The following is a 22,448-nucleotide window of genomic DNA, read 5'->3' on the forward strand; positions in this document are numbered from 1 at the left end:
CACTTGGTAGTGATCCACAGTTTACTTTTTGAAACACAGAAAAAGAATTTTCTTTAAGGCCTTTAATGACAAAATAGAGGCCAATCTAGTAGCTTTTTCTTAAAGTTTGACATCTCTAGAAATTGGCAAATTTATTATTATTGGTTTTTTTAACCTGTTTAATGCAAGTTTATAAATATTGATTGTGAAAATCTCCCCAGCTAATACTATTTTTTTAAAGATATTTGTTGTATAATTTGTAAATTATGACAATAAAAATATTTTATATTGTGGGCATAATTCTTCTTTAGATACATGCTATAAAATGTAAGAAATTACCTTACTTAATATTGTTTATGGTTTGACTATATAAAGCATCTTAGAGAGTAACGTTACATGAGTAAAATGTGGGGAATAACAGTGGTACAATTCTCATATATTAAATTAGGATTTGTTAGTATAGAGCAATGCATAATGGGGAAGTGAGTCCTTGATTTAAAGTTACTCTCAGTCTAACAGGAGAAACAAGGCAGACACAAAAATAAATATGTAACAATAAACAGTCACACTATAAGACCTGACCTGGCTGTACAGAACTGTACACCTGAGGGTTAAATATCTAGGATGTCAGATACAGGCAGAGGTAATGAGCAGATGGGCCTAATCTTAAAGGCAGAGAATCGGAAGGTGGATGTGGATAAAACTCAGACTGGGAGCTGCAAAGGAAAGGGGGGTAAGCCCTAGCAAACTATGGGTTTGCAAATCTTACGTGAGATAAAAACCAGTATCAGTGTTAGATGGCCACTGGCAATGGAATTATATTACGAATGCTTAAGATTGATAGGACATTCTAATATTTTAACGGCTGAGATGCTCTTGGCTTCACATAAGAGAAAACTAGAGATAACTTAAGCAAAAATGGAGATGAACAAATGGGTAAAGACCCATCCCCAAGCATGGAATTTAACCTAGGCCTCTCAAAAAAATAAGTAATATTTTAAACTGTCAAAAAAAAAAAGATTGATAGGACATTCAAAAAGAGTCTCTGCCAATCTAGGTGAGACGATAGAAAAATTAATTAGAATTAACATATATTTGGCAGAGAATAGGGTGGATAATTGTGCTGGTCTAGTTTGGGATCCTGGTAATAAAAGAATTCATGAGGGAGGTGGAATAATTATTGAGCTTTAAAAGATAAGAGTGAAACTGCTAGATAACTCATGATCATTATTATTGCCTAATATTTATTTTTGTTGCTTCCAAATATGTTGAGTAAACTGTAAGACTTACCTGCAGGGGAAAACAGGACTTCTGCCTCTGAAATGCAATTCCATCTTAACGCACAATTAGTTGAAATGAGTTAATAGTGTGATACCATGTAGTTATTATAATTGGACAAATATATCTGGGTTTAATTTAACTTGATAGACATATTCTAAGAAGTTAAAAAGTTTTGAAGTGGTTAGAAAAGACTCTTAAGGCCTTATTCTTAAAAAGAGATTTTAATTTGAAAAATAAAAAATTATAGTTATGATTTTTTTTACAATTATATTGAAACAATAATTGCACATAGAAATAATGATAAAATTACTTGCCTAAGTCCACAGGTGATGATTCTTCCATTGTTTGTTCCACAGGCTCAGAGAGGAAAAAACTAAGTACACAATCACTCTGAAAAATAAGGCAAAATAAAATATTTTTTCATATCTTACATTTATTTATTGTTCCTGTTCCCTAGTATTTAAAAACATGGACCCTAATATATAATGTTTATAGATACCTGTTTTATTTATAGATATATCTATATTTACAGATTCCATAAATAGAAAAAAATATACTGGGAAGTTTATTAAGTCAATGCTATAATTTTACACCAAGTTAAACTTAACTTTCATGAGATTAGATATCTGGTTATTTGATATTTCTTTAAGAGGCTCAGGTGTGCTCTGTTTTTAGAGCTCACCATATGTTTATATTCTTGAACTTTACAATTATGCATGAATCTCACACCTCCTTTTTCTAGAAAATGTGTACCACTGGACAAAGCTTTTGAAGAAAAATTACTCTCAGTAGGACACAGGTACTCAGTGAAAACTCATTACTCCTCAAGGTTCAATTCTAGAAATGCTCACTAATTACTGACTACACCAATGCCATAGAGGAATGTTAGGGGATATTTAGAAACAGAAAGATGCAAAAGGTGACCCCTCTCTTTAGAACACAATCTAGTGGAGGAAACAGATTGTATTGAATGCTTTAATAGAAATTCTAGCTCTGTTTAATTTTAGAACAAAGAGGTGAGTGTGCTTCTCTTTTAAACTGAGATTGTCACAAACAAACTGACATTTAACCTGGGCTCCAAATGAATGGGCTAACTGGTGAACCAGAATAACTTTTCCTTAGTGACACAGACACACATTTTGTTTTAAGCCATTATATGACCAAAGCAGCCCTTCCTATATTATTATCTGAAGGGTACCACTAAATAATTATTTCTTTTGACTATCATAAGCTGATGCCATAGTACCTGCAAAGCTGCCTGACATTCTACCCAGTTAGCCTTCATTCTGTGCAATGGCCTTTAAAACCTCTTCCAGAAACTTAAACTTCCAACTCTGACTCCTTCTTTGCTGATGATTTTGTCCCCACTCTAGAGAAAATAAAAGGCAGATGGAAACTCCTATATTTCCTGCTACAAAATCTACAGCTGCACAAAGCCACTTTTTCTCTTTTTTTCCGCTACACAGGAAGAAGTGTCTCTCTTCTCATCTATTATAAGTTGAATTCTACCCTCTGAAAATTTATATGTTGAAGTCCTAACCCACAGTAGCTCAGAATGTGATCTTATTTGGAAATAGGGTAATCGCAGATGTAATTAGTTAAGTTAGGTTGAGGTCATACTGGTGGAGGGTGGACCTCTAATCCAATATAAAAAGGGAAAATTTAGACACATTCATGTAGCAAAGATGATGTGAAGAGACATAGGGAAGAGATGGCCATCTACCATCTGTAAGCCATGGACAGAGGCCTGAAATAGAATTTTCCTCACAGCAGTCAGAAGGAACCAACCCTGTCGACACCTTGATTTCAGGCTTCCAGCTTCCAGAACTGTGAGACAACGCATTTCTGTTGTTTACGTCACGCAGTTTGTGGTACTTTGCTATGGCAGCCCTAACAAACTAAGACATCATCCAATGCTGATCACGTCTGTGTCCTAGATTCTATTCCTTCCTCCTCAAGAACCTTGTAGAATAACCCAATCTATACTTCAGTGTCTTTTTCTTCCTCCCTTCCTTCCTCCCCTTCTCTTTCTTTCCTTCCTTCCTTCCTCCCTTCCTTCTTTTTCTTTTTTTCTTCCTTCCTTCCTTCATCCTTCCTTCCTTTTCTTTTTCTTCATCCCTTCTTTCCTTCCTTCCTCCCTCCAATATCAAGTGTGGCCAACTCTCTCCATTTTAACAACTAACAAACAGATGACTCAAACCACACAAAGTACACTCACACAAAAATAATGTCACTAGTGCTCCTTTCAAGTCCTATTATTTTTCTCCTCTTTGACACAAACTTATGGAAAGAGTTGTCAGCACTCACACTGGTTCCTCTTCTTCAACTTTCACTCACTTTATGACCTATCACACAGGTTTCTGTCATTAATCGTCCTCTGAAAATGCTCTTACAATCATTTCTTTTTTCTTTTTTTTATTATTAGTTTCTGCTTTATAACAAAGTGAATCAGTCATACATATACATCTGTTTCCACATCCCTTCCCTCTTGCATCCCCCTCCCCCCCACCCTCCCTATCCCACCCCTCCAGGCGGTCACAAAGCACCGAGCTGATCTCCCTGTGCTATGCGGCTGCTTCCCACTATCTATCTACCTTAGTTTGGTACTGTCCATGCCTCTCTCTCGCTTTGTCACAGCTTACCCTACCCCCCTCCCCATATCCTCAAGTCCATTCTCAAGTAGGTCTGTGTCTTTATTCCTGTTTTACCCCTAGGTTCTTCATGACCTTTTTTTTTTCTTAGATTCCATATATATGTGTCAGCATACGGTATTTGTCTTTCTCTTTCTGACTTACTTCACTCTGTATGACAGACTCTAGGTCTATCCACCTCATTACAAATAGCTCAGTTTCGTTTCTTTTTATGGCTGAGTAATATTCCATTGTATATATGTGCCACATCTTCTTTATCCATTCATCTGATGATGGACACTTAGGTTGTTTCCATCTCTGGGCTATTGTGAATAGAGCTGCAATGAACATTTTGGTACATGTCTCTTTTTGAATTATGGTTTTCTCAGGGTATATGCCTAGTAGTGGGATTGCTGGGTCATATGGTAGTTCTATTTGTAGTTTTTTAAGGAACCTCCATACTGTTCTCTATAGTGGCTGTACCAATTCACATTCCCACCAGCAGTGCAAGAGTGTTCCCTTTTCTCCACACCCTCTCCAGCATTTATTGTTTCTAGATTTTTTGATGATGGCCATTCTGACTGATGTGAGATGATATCTCATTGTAGTTTTGATTTGCATTTCTCTAATGATTAATGATGTTGAGCATTCTTTCATGTGTTTGTTGGCAGTCTGTATATCTTCTTTGGAGAAATGTCTATTTAGGTCTTCTGCCCATTTTTGGATTGTGTTGTTTGTTTTTTTGCTACTGAGCTGCATGAGCTGCTTATAAATTTTGGAGATTAATCCTTTGTCAGTTGCTTCATTTGCAAATATTTTCTCCCATTCTGAGGGTTGTCTTTTGGTCTTATGGTTTCCTTTGCTGTGTAAAAGCTTTGAAGTTTCATTAGGTCCCATTTGTTTATTTTTGTTTTTATTTCCATTTCTCTAGGAGGTGGGTCCAAAAGGATCTTGCTGTGATTTATGTCATAGAGTGTTCTGCCTATGTTCTCCTCTAAGAGTTTGATAGTGTCTGGCCTTACATTTAGGTCTTTAATCCATTTTGAGCTTATTTTTGTGTATGGTGTTAGGGAGTGATCTAATCTCATACTTTTACATGTCCCTATCCAGTTTTCCCAGCACCACTTATTGAAGAGGCTGTCCTTTCTCCACTGTACATTCCTGCCTCCTTTATCAAAGATAAGTTGACCATATGTGCGTGGGTTTATCTCTGGGCTTTCTATCGTGTTCCATTGATCTATCATTCTGTTTTTGTGCCAGTACCACACTGTCTTGATTACTGTAGCTTTGTAGTATAGTCTGAAGTCAGGGATCCTGATTCCTCCAGCTCCGTTTTTCATTCTCAAGATTGCTTTGGCTATTTGGGCTCTTTTGTTTTTCCAAACAAATTTTGAAATTTTTTGTTCTAGTTCTGTGAAAAATGCCAGTGGTAGTTTGATAGGGATTGCATTGAATCTGTAGATTGCTTTGGGTAGTAGAGTCATTTTCACAATATTGATTCTTCCAATCCAGGAGCATGGTATATCTCTCCATCTATTTGTATCATCTTTAATTTCTTTCATCAGTGTCTTATAATTTTCTGCATACAGGTCTTTTGTCTCCTTAGGTAGGTTTATTCCTAGATATTTTATTCTTTTTGTTGCAATGGTAAATGGGAGTGTTTTCTTGATTTCATTTTCAGATTTTTCATCATTAGTGTACAGGAATGCCAGAGATTTCTGTGCATTAATTTTGTATCCTGCTACTTTACCAAATTCATTGATTAGCTCTAGTAGTTTTCTGATAGCATCTTTAGGATTCTCTATGTATAGTATCATGTCATCTGCAAACAGTGACAGCTTTACTTCTTCTTTTCCAATTTGGATTCCTTTTATTTCCTTTTCTTCTCTGATTGCTGTGGCTAAAACTTCCAAAACTATGTTGAATAAGAGTGCTGAGAGTGGGCAGCCTTGTCTTGTTCCTGATCTTAGTGGAAATGGTTTCAGTTTTTCACCACTGAGGACGATGTTGGCTGTGGGTTTGTCATATATGGCCTTTATTATGTTGAGGAAAGTTCCCTCTATGCCTACTTTCTGCAGGGTTTTTATCATAAATGGGTGTTGAATTTTGTTGAAAGCTTTCTCTGCATCTATTGAGATGATCATATGGTTTTTCTCCTTCAATTTGTTAATATGGTGTATCACATTGATTGATTTGCATATATTGAAGAATCCTTGCATTCCTGGAATAAACCTCACTTGATCATGGTGTATGATCCTTTTAATGAGCTGGTGGATTCTGTTTGCTAGTATTTTGTTGAGGATTTTTGCATCCATGTTCATCAGTGATACTGACCTGTAGTTTTCTTTCTTTGTGACATCCTTGTCTGGTTTTGGTATCAGGGTGATGGTGGCCTTGCAGAATGAGTTTGGAAGTGTCCCTCCCTATGCTATATTTTGGAAGAGTTTGAGAAGGATAGGTGTTAGCTCTTCTCTAAATGCTTGATAGAATTCGCCTGTGAAGCCATCTGGTCCTGGGCTTTTGTTTGTTGGAAGATTTTTAATCACAGTCTCAAGTTCAGTGCTTGTGATTGGTCTATTCATATTTTCTATTTCTTCCTGATTCAGTCTTGGCAGGTTGTGCATTTCTAAGAATTTGTCCATTTCTTCCAGGTTGTCCAGTTTATTGGCATAGAGTTGCTTGTAGTAATCTCTCATGATCTTTTGTATTTCTGCAGTGTCAGTTGTTACTTCTCCTTTTTCATTTCTAATTCTATTGATTTGAGTCTTCTCCCTTTTTTTCTTGATGAGTCTGGCTAATGGTTTATCTTCTCAAAGAACCAGCTTTTAGTTTTATTGATCTTTGCTATCGTTTCCTTCATTTCTTTTTCATTTATTTCTGATGTGATCTTTATGATTTCTTTCCTTCTGCTAACTTTGGGGTTTTTTTGTTCTTCTTTCTCTAATTGCTTTAGGTGCAGGGTCAGGTTGTTTACTCGAGATGTTTCCTGTTTCTTAAGGTGGGATTGTATTGCTATAAACTTCCCCCTTAGAACTGCTTTTGCTGCATCCCATAGGTTTTGGGTCGTCATGTCTCCATTGTCATTTGTTTCTAGGTATTTTTTTATTTCCTCTTTGATTTCTTCAGTGATCACTTCGTTATTAAGTAGTGTATTGTTTAGCCTCCATGTGTTTGTATTTTTTACAGACCTTTTCCTATAATTGATGTCTAGCCTCATAGCATTGTGGTTGGAAAAGATACTTGATACAATTTCAATTTTCTTAAATTTACCAAGGCTTGATTTGTGACCCAAGATATGATCTATCCTGGAAATGTTCCATGAGCACTTGAGAAAAATGTGTATTCTGTTGTTTTTGGATGGAATGCCCTATAAATATCAATTAAGTCCATCTTGTTTAATGTATCATTTAAAGCTTGTGTTTCCTTCTTTATTTTCATTTTGGATGATCTGTCCATTGGTGAAAGTGGGGTGTTGAAGTCCCCTACTATGAGTGTGTTACTGTCGATTTCCCTTTTTATGGCTGTTAGTATTTCCCTTATGTATTGAGGTGCTCCTATGTTGGGTGCATAAATATTTACAATTGTTATATCTTCTTGGATCGATCTCTTGACCATTATGTAGTGTCCTTCTTTGTCTCTTCTAATAGTCTTTATTTTAAAGTCTATTTTGTCTGATCTGAGTATTGCTACTCCAGCTTTCTTTTGATTTCCATTTGCATGGAATATCTTTTTCCATCCCCTTACTTTCAATCTCTGTGTGTCTCTAGGTCTGAAGTGGGTCTCTTGTAGACAGCATATATATGGGTCTTGTTTTTGTATCCATTCAGCCAATCTGTGTCTTTTGGTGGGAGCATTTAGTCCATTTACATTTAAGTTATTTTTTGATATGTATGTTCCTATTCCCATTTCCTTCATTGTTTTGGGTTCGTTATTGTAGGTCTTTTCCTTCTGTTGTGTTTCTTGCCTAGAGAAGTTCCTTTAGCATTTGTTGTAAAGCTGGTTTGGTGGTGCTGAACTCTCTCAGCTTTTGCTTGTCTGTAAACGTTTTAATTTCTCCATCAAATCTGAATGAGATCCTTGCTGGGTAGAGTAATCTTGGTTGCAGGTTTTTCTCCTTCATCACTTTAAATATGTCCTGCCACTCCCTTCTGGCTTGTAGAGTTTCTGCTGAGAGATCAGCTGTTAACCTGATGGGGATTCCCTTGTGTGTTAGTTGTTGATTTTCCCTTGCTGCTTTTAATATGTTTTCTTTGTGTTTAATTTTTGACAGTTTGATTAATATGTGTCTTTGCATATTTCTCCTTGGATTTATTCTGTTTGGGACTCTCTGTGCCTCCTGGACTTGATTAACTCTTTCCTTTCCCATATTAGGGATGTTTTCAACTGTAATCTCTTCAAATATTTTCTCAGCCCCTTTCTTTTTCTCTTCTTCTTCTGGAACCCCTATAATTCAAATGTTGGTTCATTTAATGTTGTCCCAGAGGTCTCTGAGACTGTCCTCAGTTCTTTTCATTCTTTTTTCTTTATTCTGCTCTGCAGTAGTTATTTCCAGCATTTTATCTTCCACCTCACTTATCCGTTCTTCTGCCTCAGTTATTCTGCTATTGATCCCATCTAGAGTATTTTTCATTTCATTTATTGTGTTTTTAATTGTTGCTTGATTCATCTTTAGTTCTTCTAGGTCCTTGTTAACTGTTTCTTGCATTTTGTCTATTCTATTTCCAAGATTTTGGATCATCTTTACTATCATTATTCTGAATTCTTTTTCAGGTAGACTGCCTATTTCCTCTGCATTTGTTAGGTCTGATGGGTTTTTATCTTGCTCCTTCACCTGCTGTGTGTTTTTCTGTCTTCTCATTTTGCTTATCTTACTGTGTTTGGGGTCTCCTTTTTGCAGCCTGCAGGTTTGTAGTTCCCATTGTTTTTGGTGTCTGTCCCCAGTGGCTAAGGTTGTTTCAGTGGGTTGTGTAGGCTTCCTGGTGGAGGGGACTAGTGCCTGTGTTCTGGTGGATGAGGCTCGATCTTGTCTTTCTGGTGGACAGGTCCACGTCTGGTGGTGTGTTTTAGGGTGCTTGTGGCCTTATTATGTTTTTAGGCAGCCTCTCTGCTAATGGGTGAGGTTGTGTTCCTGTCTTGCCAGTTACTTGGCATAGGGTGTCCAGCACTGTAGCTTGCTGGTCGTTGAGTGAAGCTGGGTGCTGGTGTTGAGATGGAGATCTCTGGGAGATTTTCGCTGCTTGATATTATGTGGAGCTGGGAGGTCTCTTGTGGACCAGTGTCCTGAAGTTGGCTCTCCCACTTCAGAGGCACAGCACTGACTCCTGGCTGCAGCACCAAAAGCCTTTCATCTACCCGGCTCAGAATAAAAGGGAGAAAAAGTAGAAAGAAAAAATTAGTAGAAGAAAGAGAGAAAGAAAGGAAGGAAGGAAGGAAGGAAGGAAGAAAGAAAAAGAAAGGAGGAAGGGAGGGAGGGAGGGAGGAAAGAAAAAGAAAGAAAAAGAAAGGAGTGAGGGAGGAAGGAAAGAAAGAAAGAAGGGAGGGAGGAAGGAAAGAAAGAAAGAAAGAAAGAAAAGGAGGGGGGAGTGAGGGAGGGAGGGAGGAAGGAAAGAAAGAAAGAAAGAAAGAAAAAGAAAGGAGGGAGGGGGAGGGAGGGAGAGAGGGGGGAGGGAGGGAGGAAGGGAAGGTAGGAAAAAAAGAAAGAAGATAAAGTAAAATAGAATAAAGTATGATAAAATATAAGTGTTATTAAAATAAAAAAGTAATTATTAAAAAAATTTTTTAAAAAACGGACGGATAGAACCCTGGGACAAATGGTGGAAGCAAAGCTATACAGAAAAAATCTCACACAGAAGCATACACATACACATTCACACAAAGAGAACAAGGGGGAAAAATCGTAAATCTTGCTCTCAAAGTCCACCTCCTCAATTTGGGATAATTCGTTGTAAAAAGAGGAAAAGGGGAAAAAATCTTAAATCTTGTTCTCAAAGTCCACCTCCTCAATTTGGGATGATTCGTTGTCTATTCGTGTATTCCACAGATGCAGGGTACATCAAGTTGATTGTGGAGCTTTAATCCGCTGCTTCTGAGGCTGCACAGAGAGATTTCCCTGTCTCTTCTTTGTTCTCACAGCTCCCGGGTCTCAGCTTTGGATTTGGCCCTGCCTCTGCGTGTAGGTCCCCGGAGGGTGTCTTTCTTTGCTCAGACAGGACGGGGTTAAAGGAGCAGCTGATTCGGGGACTCTGGTTCACTCAGGCCGAGGTGAGGGAGGGGCACAGAGTGCGGGGCGAGCCTGCAGCGGCAGAGGCCGGCGTGACGTTGCACCAGCCTGAGGCGCGCCGTGCGCTCTCCCGGGGAAGCTGTCCCTGGATCCCGGGACCCTGGCAGTGGCGGGCTGCACAGGCTCCCCAGAAAGGGGGCGTGGACAGTGACCTGCGCTTGCACACGGGCCTCTTGGCGGCGGCAGCAGCAGCCCCAGCGTCCCACGCCCGTCTCTGGGGTCCGCGCTTTTAGCCGCGGCTCGAGCCCGTCTCTGGAGTTCCTTTAAGCAGCGCTCTTAATCCCCTCTCCTCGCGCACCAACAAACAAAGAAAACAAAGGAAACAAAGAGGGAAGAAAAAGTCTCCTGCCTCTTCGGCAGCTCCAGACTTTTTCCCCGGACTCCCTCCGGGCTAGCCGTGGCGCACTAACCCCTTCAGGCTCTCTTCCCGCCGCCAACCCCAGTCCTCTCCCTGCGGTCTGACTGAAACCCGATACCCAAGCCTCAGCTCCCAGCCCCGCCCGTGCCGGCGGCCGAGCAGACAAGCCTCTCGGGCTCGTGAGGGCCTGTCAGCACCGATCCTCTGTGTGGGAACCTCTCCGCTTTGCCCTCCGCACCCCTGTGGCTGTGCTCTCCTCCGCTACTCCGAAGCTTTCCCCCTCCGCCACCCGCAGTCTCCACCCGCGAAGGGGCTTCCTAGTGTGTGGAAACCATTCCTCCTTCACGGCTCCCTCCCACTGGTGCAGGTCCCGTCCCTATCCTTTTGTCTCTGTTTATTCTTTTTTCTTTTGCCCTACCCAGGTACGTGGGGAGTTTCTTGCCTTTTGGGGGGTCTGAGGTCTTCTGTCAGCGTTCAGTAGGTGTTCTGTAGGAGTTGTTCCACGTGTAGATGAATTTCTGATGTATCTGTGGGGAGGAAGGTAATCTCCGCGTTTTACTCTTCCGCCATCTTCCCCCGGACCTTCTGGTCTAGGAGAGTCTCCTGGAGAGGCGGGAGGTGGGCGGGCGCAGCGGCAGCGGCAGCGGCAGCGTCGCTCCTTCTACCACCCGGAAGCCGGTGCTGGAGGCGCAGTTAGCTCATTAGCGCCAACACCTGGCCCCAGCCAACAGCCTGCAGGTGTGCTGGGATTCCTCAGACCAAACAGCTAACTGGGCAGGGACACAGCCCCATCCATCAGCAGACAGGCTGCCTAAAGACTTCCTGAGTCCACAGCCTCCTCTAGACACAGCCTAGCCCTCCAGAGAGCCATCATTTCTCTTTTTAAGGTCATTTTCTCACCTAAATCCAATGGAGATTTTTTTGGCCCTTATATAACTACTACATTTTTAGTGAAAAACTCTCTTTCACTTGCTTTCTTGATAGCAAGTTCTCCCAGTTTTTCTTCCATTTGTCCTGCCATCTCCTTAGACTTTTTTCAGGCTCCTTTTCCTTTTGCTAATAACTTAAATTCTAGCGTCCCTCACTTCTAGGCCCATCTCTCTCATTACTCTAACATGTCCTTTCCGTGTGATGTTATCCCTTTTGGTGCCTTCTATAATGATGCACAAATCTAGATCTTTATCTCAGATCTATCTCTTGAGTCTCAGCCCTCTACATTAAAATGTCTTTTTATTGGCTTCCTTGACTGTTCTAAAGATAATTAAAACCCCCAAACTATACAACTACATGCATTTTCATTCCCCTCAATTTGCTACTTCTTCCTGTATCCAGGCTCAAAATAATGTATATTGTTTTGGACTCTCCATTCTCCCTACCCCACACAAAAAGTTAAATGATAAGTCCTATTGATTTCACCTCCTAAATACCTCACTTATCCATTTCTTCCCTCCAGGTATACTGTCGTCTTCCTTGTTCTAGTATCATCACTTCTCACCTAAGTTACAGCAAGTGTTCCCGACTCTTATCTTGCTACCCTTTAATTCAGTCTATCCGTCACACAATTATCTTTCAAAATAAAAATCTAATAATTAACTGCTTAAAACCCAGAAGTGACTCCCCATTGCTCTTAAGCAAAAAGATCAACTGCTTAACAAGGCTTGTAAGACCTTTCTTGAATGGGATCTTGCTCATTTCCCCATCTTCATCTCTCACCATTTCTCTTCTAGTGTATTAACTATAGTGAATTATATTTCCTCAAGTGTGTCATGCTCTTTTATCTGTTTTTCTACATGCTCTTTTCTCCATCCTTTCCACCTCTGTCCACCCATTTGCCCAAGTTTTATCACATTCTCTCTTCTCTACTCTTTTAGCCTAGTCAGTGAGATATCAAGAGCAGAGATCATTTACTCACTCATATTTAATATAGTATTTTTACTCAATAACTATTTATTAACAGAAACTGAGATCTGTCTTCAGATATAGAACACATTGGTCTTCTAATGCAAATATTTTTATCTATGTAGCAGTTTTATGCATCATTGTAATCTAGTTAATTTGCAATTTTTATCTCTACATATTGATCTCTTGTGAACTTGTATAATAATCTATCCTCAAGAAATATATCCATCTTCAGGAAGCTGACCAATGCAAGTTTTTTAGTTTGAAAGTCTGAAATCAAATTTCAGAATTTGTTGAAGGAAATTTGACCTTCTTTGGCTTTTGACAACCAGTCAATTATTATTCTCTGGCAACATTTTGACCTCGCCTCCTAATGGTTATTAAACTTCAAGAGTAGGCAGAATATCTTCCCAATTAGTGTCTGAAATGTCACCAATAACTAATTATTCCCTTGTATTTACACTGTCATATCCTTGAAACCTACATTTGTAATTCCAGGTGTGGGTGACATGCTGAATACTAATTCCTTAATGTAGCAATATTGTTTTCATTCTTGAGGAAAAGCATGATCCAGTGTCAATGGAAGGAAGAAATCAATAAAAATGATTAAGAAGATAGAAAAAGTAGTATTGCTTGATTTCAAAATAATCAATTAAATTTTCTCCTCAGATTTGGTTTTACTTATGTACATGTATCCCACAGCTTTTTAGCACATTGCACTACTGGATAGTTTGGAGAATTATAGAAATGTTAGTGCTACAGTTGCTTTCACTGATAACCTGAACCAGTGTTTTCAGTTGGGTTTGTACTGACCACCAAGCAGTGTGGCTATATTTACTTGTGTAGGTTGTATACTGAGCAACTCTAGGGGTGCCATTTTTACATTGACTATAGATATAATCCTAGTCTGCAGGGCTTTCCATATGTAGAGCTGCCAGATATAACAAATAAAAACAGATGATGCCCATGCAATATTTTCAATATACTTACACTAAAAAAATTTATTTGTTTATCTCAAATTCAAAGTTAACTGGGCAGCCTGCATTTTATCAAGCTATCTGACAATTTGAGATGCTTAAAGATGTATGGGCACACTTTTGGCTGTCTCAATGACTGGAGGGTACAATTGGCAATTAATGAGCAGGGCCACTTATCTTAAATATTCTGAAATACCAACAATATTCTCTCATTATTAAGAATGTTGTTTTTCTGGGGACTTCCCTGGTGGTCCAGTGGCTTGCGCTCCAATGCAGGGGGCCTGGGTTCGATCCCTGGTCAGGGAACTAGATCCTACATGCTGCAACTAAGACTTGGCACAGCCAAATAAGTAAATATTTAAAAAAAAGAATGTTGCTTTTCTGTTTAATTATTCAAATGGTAATAGTTTTCTGGAGGAAAAGCTCTGAAATTAACTACTTCATTCTAGAAATGAGAAAACTGAATACCAGATGGCATAAGTGGTTGACTGATTGAGATTAGTATCAAAAAAAGAATGTAGAGTGAATCAGTAAGCCCAGGCCCACCTGTGTTACCACTGCCAATGACCTACAGATGTGAAGAATACATATGGAGATAGGTTGGAGATGTGCCTAGAGAGAGTTTCATAGGAGTCCTAGAGCATGCTGGTCTTCTGCACAAGCTTAAAGCTACTGGGACCTATTGATGAATTTTAAACAGAAAAACATCATGATCAGATATTTCTTAGAAAGTTGACAGTGCAGCATTGTGGAGCAAAGAAAAAACAGCAGTCAGCCTTGGAGAATGTCATCAGCAAAGCTCCTTATAAGCTCAACATATTATATTCTCTGAACAGTCCCTTCTGCTTTCCTTTTAAGTTTCTGAAATGGTAGTAGTGCTGTCTCACATTCCCGTTATAACCCTGGTCCTGGGGATGGAGTAGGTATCCTCCTTGCATCTCCTTGATCTTCCAATCTCCACACTTTCTTCCCGTATAAAAATGCCCTGCTTTGAATATCCATGTCTACTGACTATACAGCCCTCTCCCTCTTGTTGCATTTGTCTACTGATCTCTAGGTCATGGGCCTTCATTCCTACAACATTTTAAACCCTGGAACATTGTCATTTTCTCCAATAATACTTGTCATAATTCACACTTATTTTAACATTGACACAAAGCAACCTTCTTTATGGTAGATTCTTTGTTTTTAACTCATCTCATCCAATAATCTTGTTCTGCATCTTACTCCATCACTCACTTATGTTCTCTTGATCTTATCTGGATCAGTGACTGAAGTTCTTCTTGTCTTGATTTCTAGCCTCTGAGTCTACAGCCACCCGCTCCCTCCTTTTCAGCTCTCTTCCTCTAGTTATATAACTCGAACAATCTGTTGACCTTTTCACTGACCCTAACTCCTCTCATTATTCTCATATCCCTCCTTGGCCAATATGGATCTCACGGTCATACTTAAAATAACTCTCTCGTATATTCCTTTTAACTCTTTTGACCGTTTCTCCCGTTATTCTATTATTCACTTGGCAAAAAACAAAAATGAAAACAAAACAACTCTGGTTACTCTCTGCCAACTCTGCAACTGTAACAGGTGTGCTGAATGTTGCTGGAGAAAAGCACTCAACCATGCTTACCGATCTTACTTTCACCTCATGCCCACTACCCACAAGTTGGTGCTCAATTTTCTGGCAATTTTTCACATCACTACCCCATTTATTCTTCCATTCACCTATAGGACTATTTAATACCCTAGCCTCACTCCTCAAAATGCCAACATGCTTTTCCTCTCTTTCAATCTGCTCAAGGCTGTCTTTTTTTTTTTTTTATTGGCTGCATTGTACGGGCTTGAGGGATCTCAATTCCCTGACCAGGGTTTGAACCCAGGCCATGGCAATGGAAGGGAATCTTAACCACTAGGTCACCAGGAACTCCTATGGCTGTCTTCTTGTTTACAGAAAAACAGAAGCAGAAAAGAATTTCTATAAGCGCTCAATATCTATCATCTTACCTTACCTCTGCCATTTCATCCACTACATAGGTGGAATGCCTGTGCTTTAATTTGAGACTGATTTGGGCACTAGATCACATGCTCTCTTCTCTAGTCAAGGTCTTCGCTCTGGTATATGGCTAATTGCATCACCAGTTTTTGCTTCTTCAGTGGATTTTCCTACCAGCATACACATATGCTATAATTCATTTCAGTAAACAAAATTCTTGACTTACATTTCCCTGTACACTGTTTTTTTCCTATTCATCTTTAGTAAAGATTCTTCAAGGATTGTTTTCCACTTTCTATCCCAAATTTCTCTCTTCACATTCTCTTTTGAATCCACTCTAATAAGGTTTTTGTTCCCAGCACTCTCATCAAACTGTTTTTGTTAAATTCACCAATGATATCCATTCTGCTAAATCCAGTGGTCAATTCTCAATTTTTGACCCATTAGTAGCATTTGAAACAGCTTGTCATTCCTTCTTCTTTGAAATAATTTCTTATCTTGGATTTCAGGCAACACGTTCTTTTTTTTTTTTTAATTAATTACCTCCACGAGTCATTTATTTATTTGGCTGCAGCACATGGCATGCAGGATCTTAGTTCTCTGACCAGGGATTGAACCTGTGCCCCCTGCAGTGAAGTGTGGAGTTCTAACCACTGGACCACCAGGGAATTCCCAGGCACCATATTCTTTTGGTTTCCAACAGATTGCTCTTTCTCAGTCTCTTTTGTTGATTCTCTTCCATCTTCTCAAACTTTAAAGTTGGTGTGCTGCATGGTCTCGTATTCAGACCTCTTCTCTTTTATATTTACATTTTCATCCTAAGTAACATCCAGTCTCATGGCAATGAAAACCAATTATTAATTGAAACTCCAATATTTATATTTCCAGCCTCTCTTTTCCCCTCAACTCAAGACATTCAACTTTCCACTTGACATCTCTACTTATAAGTCTCCCAGGCAACTCAAACTTAATATATTTTGATCCAAGCTCCTGAAAACCCTCATTCTGCACTGCTCTTACTACAGTTTTCTCCATCCATCACAGCAAACATTCAACCAATGCAAGCTTGTATGGCCATAAAGGTGGGTTGGTGGCCTGCACTTACCCTGATTAATCAGTTCCTGTGCCCTAACAGTTGTTAAATATTTGGAACATCCCTCCTATGTAAAACATTATATATTTGGTGAATAAATTAATACACGGTTGGTATTTGTCTTAAGGACTCTGAAGTTATTGGACTTTGATATCAATGATCTATGTAAACACATTAGGTTATATTAAACACTCTCTGAGGTTATACATATACATTTTTTTGCTAGAGTAGATGTTTATCTAACTAATATAGGATTCTTAGTGTCTAATAATGTGTTCTTAAATTAGAAATTCAGTCAATAACTAGCAAACTTGAAGCCAAGTGAGCAATTTTAAATCAAAATCTGCATCAGCTTATATTTTAAATTCAGAGCTCACATTAATATTTTGTTTACCATTTATATCATTAAGTCATTGGTAATTTAAAATCATTGATTTTTTGAGACAGTTGATCAATTCAAAGTTGCTCAAAACCTAAGTGTTTTTCCAGTATCCTATGAACATATTCTTATTCTCAAAGACTACAGAGAGTTAAAGTCCTTGCAAAGATCAGAAGTGATGTAATATAACACTGAGATCAATTTTTTCTGTCTTTAAAATAACACATTAAGAATTCCCATTTATTAACAGACCAGCCAACATCTAGAACTGACTGCAAGATTTAATTTCAGTGAGTTAAAACAATAAGCTAAATCTCTCTCAAACTCCATGAAGCACCGTAAAAATGTGAATTTAAAAATGAATTCCCATAAGCGTTTTAAATCAAAGTTGAAGAGTAATTGTATTTTATTGCTTTTTTCATAAAGTAGCTTGTCATAATGTCCAGTCTTTAATGTAGTTCAGCCCACTGTATTTGTATTGGAGTTACATGGAAGAATGACACTATGAAAAATAGTGAACTTTTAAGGAATCTTTTATAATTTTGGTTCTCAAATGTCATTAGCATTTTACCAGACTTTGAAAAATAATCTTGGTTTTACTGATGATACACATATGACATTTATCCTGCCTGCATCGTAATCTCAGCCAGCTCCAAATAGGAAAAGAGCAATGTACTGACAAATGTAGTAATTAACATCTGGGCTTAGCAAGCAGGGAACAAGAAACATATGTTCACTATTAAGGTAGGATTTACCTGTTTGGATTTATTTTGACATTTGATTTCTGCTTAAAAAAATAATATTTCTTAAGCCGTGATAGCATTCCTTATTTTAAGGGACTTCTAGAAATGAGCAACAATACTGAGAAGAGCTAAAAATCCCAATGAATACATGGCTTTAAAAAGTTTTAAAGCAACTGTTGTTTGTATGTCTCAGCTAAACTCAAATGTGGATACACATTTCTTTAGGTACTGCAATCATTTACTATAACTTTTATTACATATTTATATTGCCCTTTATAAAGATCTTAATTTAGTTCACAACACAATTCAACTAAAACAGAGTAAAATTTTAAAAATCAAAAGGAATTCCTGTTATCACAGCTTGTGGAATGAAACTACAAACACTTCAAGAAAAAAAGAAGTTTCAATGAGTTTGGGAGAAGGGAGTCAAGCTAAACAAACAAAAACCAGGCAGATATAGGACTAGGATGTCTAAACTGATGCTTGCAACCTCATTAGAAGAGATATTAAAATAGTGTATAATTGCAGTCCTCATTTATATCTGTTTTCCTTTATCAACCAATTTGTGTGTGGGGATGAAAGGGGAGGGAAGAGAGATGAGGAGAAGAGAGAGATGGTCTCAGGGATTTACAGTCATCCCTCTATTTGGGCTGCTTTTGTGTTTTTAGACCAACCCCCCAGAGACATCTCTCTCACCTAACTTAACTCTGATACCTGAAACTGGACTACAAACAGACTCTTCATCTCATTTCCTTGACAAAAAGCAAGACTGCTTACAATTGAGTATGCCCCAGAAGGGTATATAATATTTGATTTTAGTAAGGTAAGGTTGTTCAATTTCATATTCAAGCTGCATCTTCTACTTTCTTTTCTCACCCTTTTCCAGTCACTGCTATTATTATATATGTTCATGTCTGTATTTATCACCATATTATAAACTCACTGAAAGTAAAGTGTATATTGCATTACTTTCATCTTTCCAATTTGTTCTCTAAAACTAATTTAAAGCTTTTAATCTAGAGTGTTACACATAGTAAGTGATCAGTAAAAATTTAAAAATCGTTACAAAGTTATATACAGTGATATAAAATATTTTTTAAAGTTACAAATAAATGTATCACATAACTAAAAAAGAATGTGAGTTTTAATGTATAGACATAATAGGATTATTTGCCTTTCCTATACTGTCATATGACAAGTAGCTATGGAAGAAGAAAAGTGTTTTTATAAGGATTTTTCTAGGGTCAGAGATGAGGATTAACCTATCATAGGAGTATTCAGCACAAATATAATAAATTTACTTTAAATCTCTTATTTTATTAGAAGAGGAAAAAAAATTACGTGTGTTTAAAAATTTCCTCTAAGTTGTTCATATCATTTAAAATAATTACAATATTTATGTTACAGACCCGGTTTTATAGATTTTAGTGTTTATAGACATAACTCTGTTAAAACATATGAGGGAAGAGAAGAACTTCATCAATAATACAAAATTTTTAAAAAGCTCAAAATAATGTGAAATATTTTGGTATTATTTATGTGATTTTTAGGCCAATAAAGTTTTATTTAGTTGATCTTAAAATAAGTTTTTATTCCTTGAATATAAACAAACTGAATCAGGGAAGCATCCACCAGGATATGGAGACAAAGCTTTCACTGTGGTCAATCCATTTGAAGATAACTGAAAATTGATGACATTATGCATCAAGGAGAACCAGGGTGATTAGTCAGGTCACATTATTAAGGCTAGTCAGCATCTGCTTATGTCGCTGTCAAATTATTACTGTTCAACCACTGTGTCATATGTAAAGTGAGTATTGTATCAAGACCCATAAAGTTCCTTAGGAAGAAAGGAAAGAAAAACCCAATGTGTGAAGTTGTGAAAGACTTTATGAAGCCACTGAAACACGTCAACATAGAATACTGACAAAGACTGTAAGCTTCTCAGAACAGTGTACATATGCGATTCAGCTTCTGAATTTTGAGAAGAGAATTATCCAAACCTGGCTGTGTATTGGAATCACGTTTGTTCTTAAAAAACAACACATACAAGGGAATCCCCATAAGATTAACAGTGGATCTTTCAGCAGAAGCTCTGCAAGATAGAAGGGAGTGGCAGGACATATCTAAAGTGATGAAAGGGAAAAACCTACAACAAAGATTACTCTACCCAACAAGGATCTCATTCAGATTCAATGGAGAAATTAAAACCTTTACAGAAAAGCAAAAGTTAAGAGAATTCAGCACCACCAAACCAGCTTTACAACAAATGCTAAAGGAACTTCTCTGGTAGGAAACACAAGAAAAGGGAAAAACCTACAAAAAACAAGCCCCAAACAATTAAGAAAATGGTAATAGGAACATACATATAGATAATTACCTTAAATGTAAATGGATTAAATGCTCCAACCAAAAGAGAAAGGCTGGCTGAATGGATACAAAAACAAGACCCATATATATATGTTGTCTACAAGAAACCTACTTCAGACCTAGGGACAAATACAGAATGAAAGTGAGGGGATGGAAATAGATATTCCAAGCAGATAGAAATCAAAAGAAGGCTGAGGTAGCAATTCTCACATCAGACAAAACAGACTTTAAAATAAAGACTATTAGACTTCCGGGTAAGATGGCGGAAGAGTAAGACGCGGAGATCACCTTCCTCCCCACGGATACACCAGAAATACAGCTACACGTGGAACAACTCCTACAGAACACCTACTGAACGCTGGCAGAAGACCCCAGACCTCCCAAAAGGCAAGAAACCCCCCACATACCTGGGTAGGGCAAAGCGGAGAGATCCCCACACAGAGGATCAGTGCCGAGCGGCACTCACCAGCCCGAGAGGCTTGTCTGCTCGCCTGCCGGGGCACGCAGCGCTGGAAGCTGAGGCTCGGGCTTCGGTCAGAGCGCAGGGAGAGGACTGGGGCTGGCGGCGAGAACTCAGCCTGAAGGGGGCTAATGTGCCACAGCTAGCCGGGAGGGAGTCCGGGAAGACTCTGGAGCTGCCGAAGAGGCAAGAGACTTTTTCTTCCCTCTTGGTTTCCTGGTGCGCGAGGAGAGGGGATTAAGAGCGCTGCTTAAAGGGGCTCCACAGACGGGCGCGAGTCGCGACTGAAAGCGCGGAGCCCAGAGACGGGCGTGGGACGCTGGGGCTGCTGCTGCCGCCGCCAAGAAGCCTGTGTGCGAGCGCAGGTCACTGCCCACACCGCCCTTCCGGGAGCCTGTGCAGCCCGCCACTGCCGGGGTCCCGGGATCCAGGGGCGGCTTCCCTGGGAGAACGCACGGCGCGCCTCGGACTGGTGCAACGTCACGCCGACCTTTGCCGCTGCAGGCTCGCCCCGCACTCCGTGCCCCTCCCTCCCGCCCGGTCTGAGTGAACCAGAGTCCCCGAAGAGGCTGCTCCTTTAACCCTGTCCTGCCTGAGCGAAGAACAGACGCCCTCCGGCGACCTACACGCAGAGGCGGGGCGAAATCCAAAGCTGAGACCCAGGAGCTGTGAGAACAAAGAAGAGAAAGGGAAACCTCTCCCAGCAGCCTCAGAAGCAGCGGATTAAAGCTCCACAATCAACTTGATGTACTCTGCATCTGTGGAATACATGAATAGACAACACATCATCCCAAATTGAGGAGCCCGGAGTCAGTGCTGTGCCTCTGAGGTGGGAGAGCCAACTTCAGGACACTGGTCCACAAGAGACCTCCCAGCTCCACATAATATCAAACGGCAAAAATCTTCCAGAGATCTCCATCTCAACACCAGCACCCAGCTTCACTCAACGACCAGCAAGCTACAGTGCTGGACACCCTATGCCAAACAACTAGCAAGACAGGAACACAACGCCACCCATTAGCAGAGAGGTGGCCTAAACTCATAAAAAGTCTGCAGACACCCCAAAACACACCACCAGACGTGGACCTGTCCACCAGAAAGACAAGATCCAGCCTCATCCACCAGAACACAGGCACTAGTCCCCTCCACCAGGAAGCCTACACAACCCACTAAACCAACCTTAGCCACTGGGGACAGACACCAAAAACAACAGGAACTACCAACCTGCAGCCTGCAAAAAGGAGACCCCAAACACAGTAACATAAGCAAAATGAGAAGACAGAAAAACACACAGCAGGAGAAGGAGCAAGATAAAAACCCACCAGACCTAACAAATGAAGAGGTAATAGGCAGTCTACCTGAAAAAGAATTCAGAATAATGATGGTAAAGATGATCCAAGATTCTATTTCCCAGATCCAAAATCTTGGAAATAGAATAGACAAAATGCAAGAAACAGTTAACAAGGACCTAGAAGAACTAAAGATGAATCAAGCATCGATTAAAAACACAATACATGAAATAAAAAATACTCTAGATGGGATCAATACCAGAATAACTGAGGCAGAAGAACGGATAAGTGAGGTGGAAGATAAAATAGTGGAAATAACTGCTGCAGAGCAAAATAAAGAAAAAAGAATGAAAAGAACAGAGGACAGTCTCAGAGACCTCTGGGACAACATTAAACGCACCAACATTCGAATTATAGGGGTTCCAGAAGAAGAAGAGAAAAAGAAAGGGACTGAGAAAATATTTGAAGAGATTATAGTTGAAAACTTCCCTAATATGGGAAAGGAAATAGTTAATCAAGTCCAGGAGGCACAGAGAGTCCCATACAGAATAAATCCAAGGAGAAATACGCCAAGACACATATTAATCAAACTGTCAAAAATTAAACACAAAGAAAACATATTAAAAGCAGCAAGGCAAAAACAACAAATAACACACAAGGGAATCCCCATCAGGATAACAGCTGATCTCTCAGCAGAAACTCTACAAGCCAGAAGGGAGT

At 39.3% G+C, this 22,448-nt stretch overlaps 1 protein-coding gene across 6 annotated transcripts in view; it reads right to left on the bottom strand.

Annotated features, from left to right (window-relative positions):
* The window catches only part of PIK3C2G (phosphatidylinositol-4-phosphate 3-kinase catalytic subunit type 2 gamma), a gene marked incomplete at its 5' end in the record, with an annotated part of 317,069 nt that overhangs the window by 41,760 nt on the left and 252,861 nt on the right, over positions 1-22,448 (bottom strand). For all 6 annotated transcript variants that reach the window (XM_082636498.1, XM_082636497.1, XM_082636496.1 and 3 more), the window contains one exon: positions 1,575-1,650. In XM_082636498.1, the coding sequence (XP_082492624.1) occupies positions 1,575-1,650 (76 nt within the window). The remainder of the gene's footprint in view (positions 1-1,574; positions 1,651-22,448) is intronic.

Source organism: Mesoplodon mirus (assembly GCF_964341445.2).
Source record: "Mesoplodon mirus genome assembly, chromosome: 11".
Classification (NCBI taxonomy): Eukaryota; Metazoa; Chordata; class Mammalia; order Artiodactyla; family Ziphiidae; genus Mesoplodon; species Mesoplodon mirus.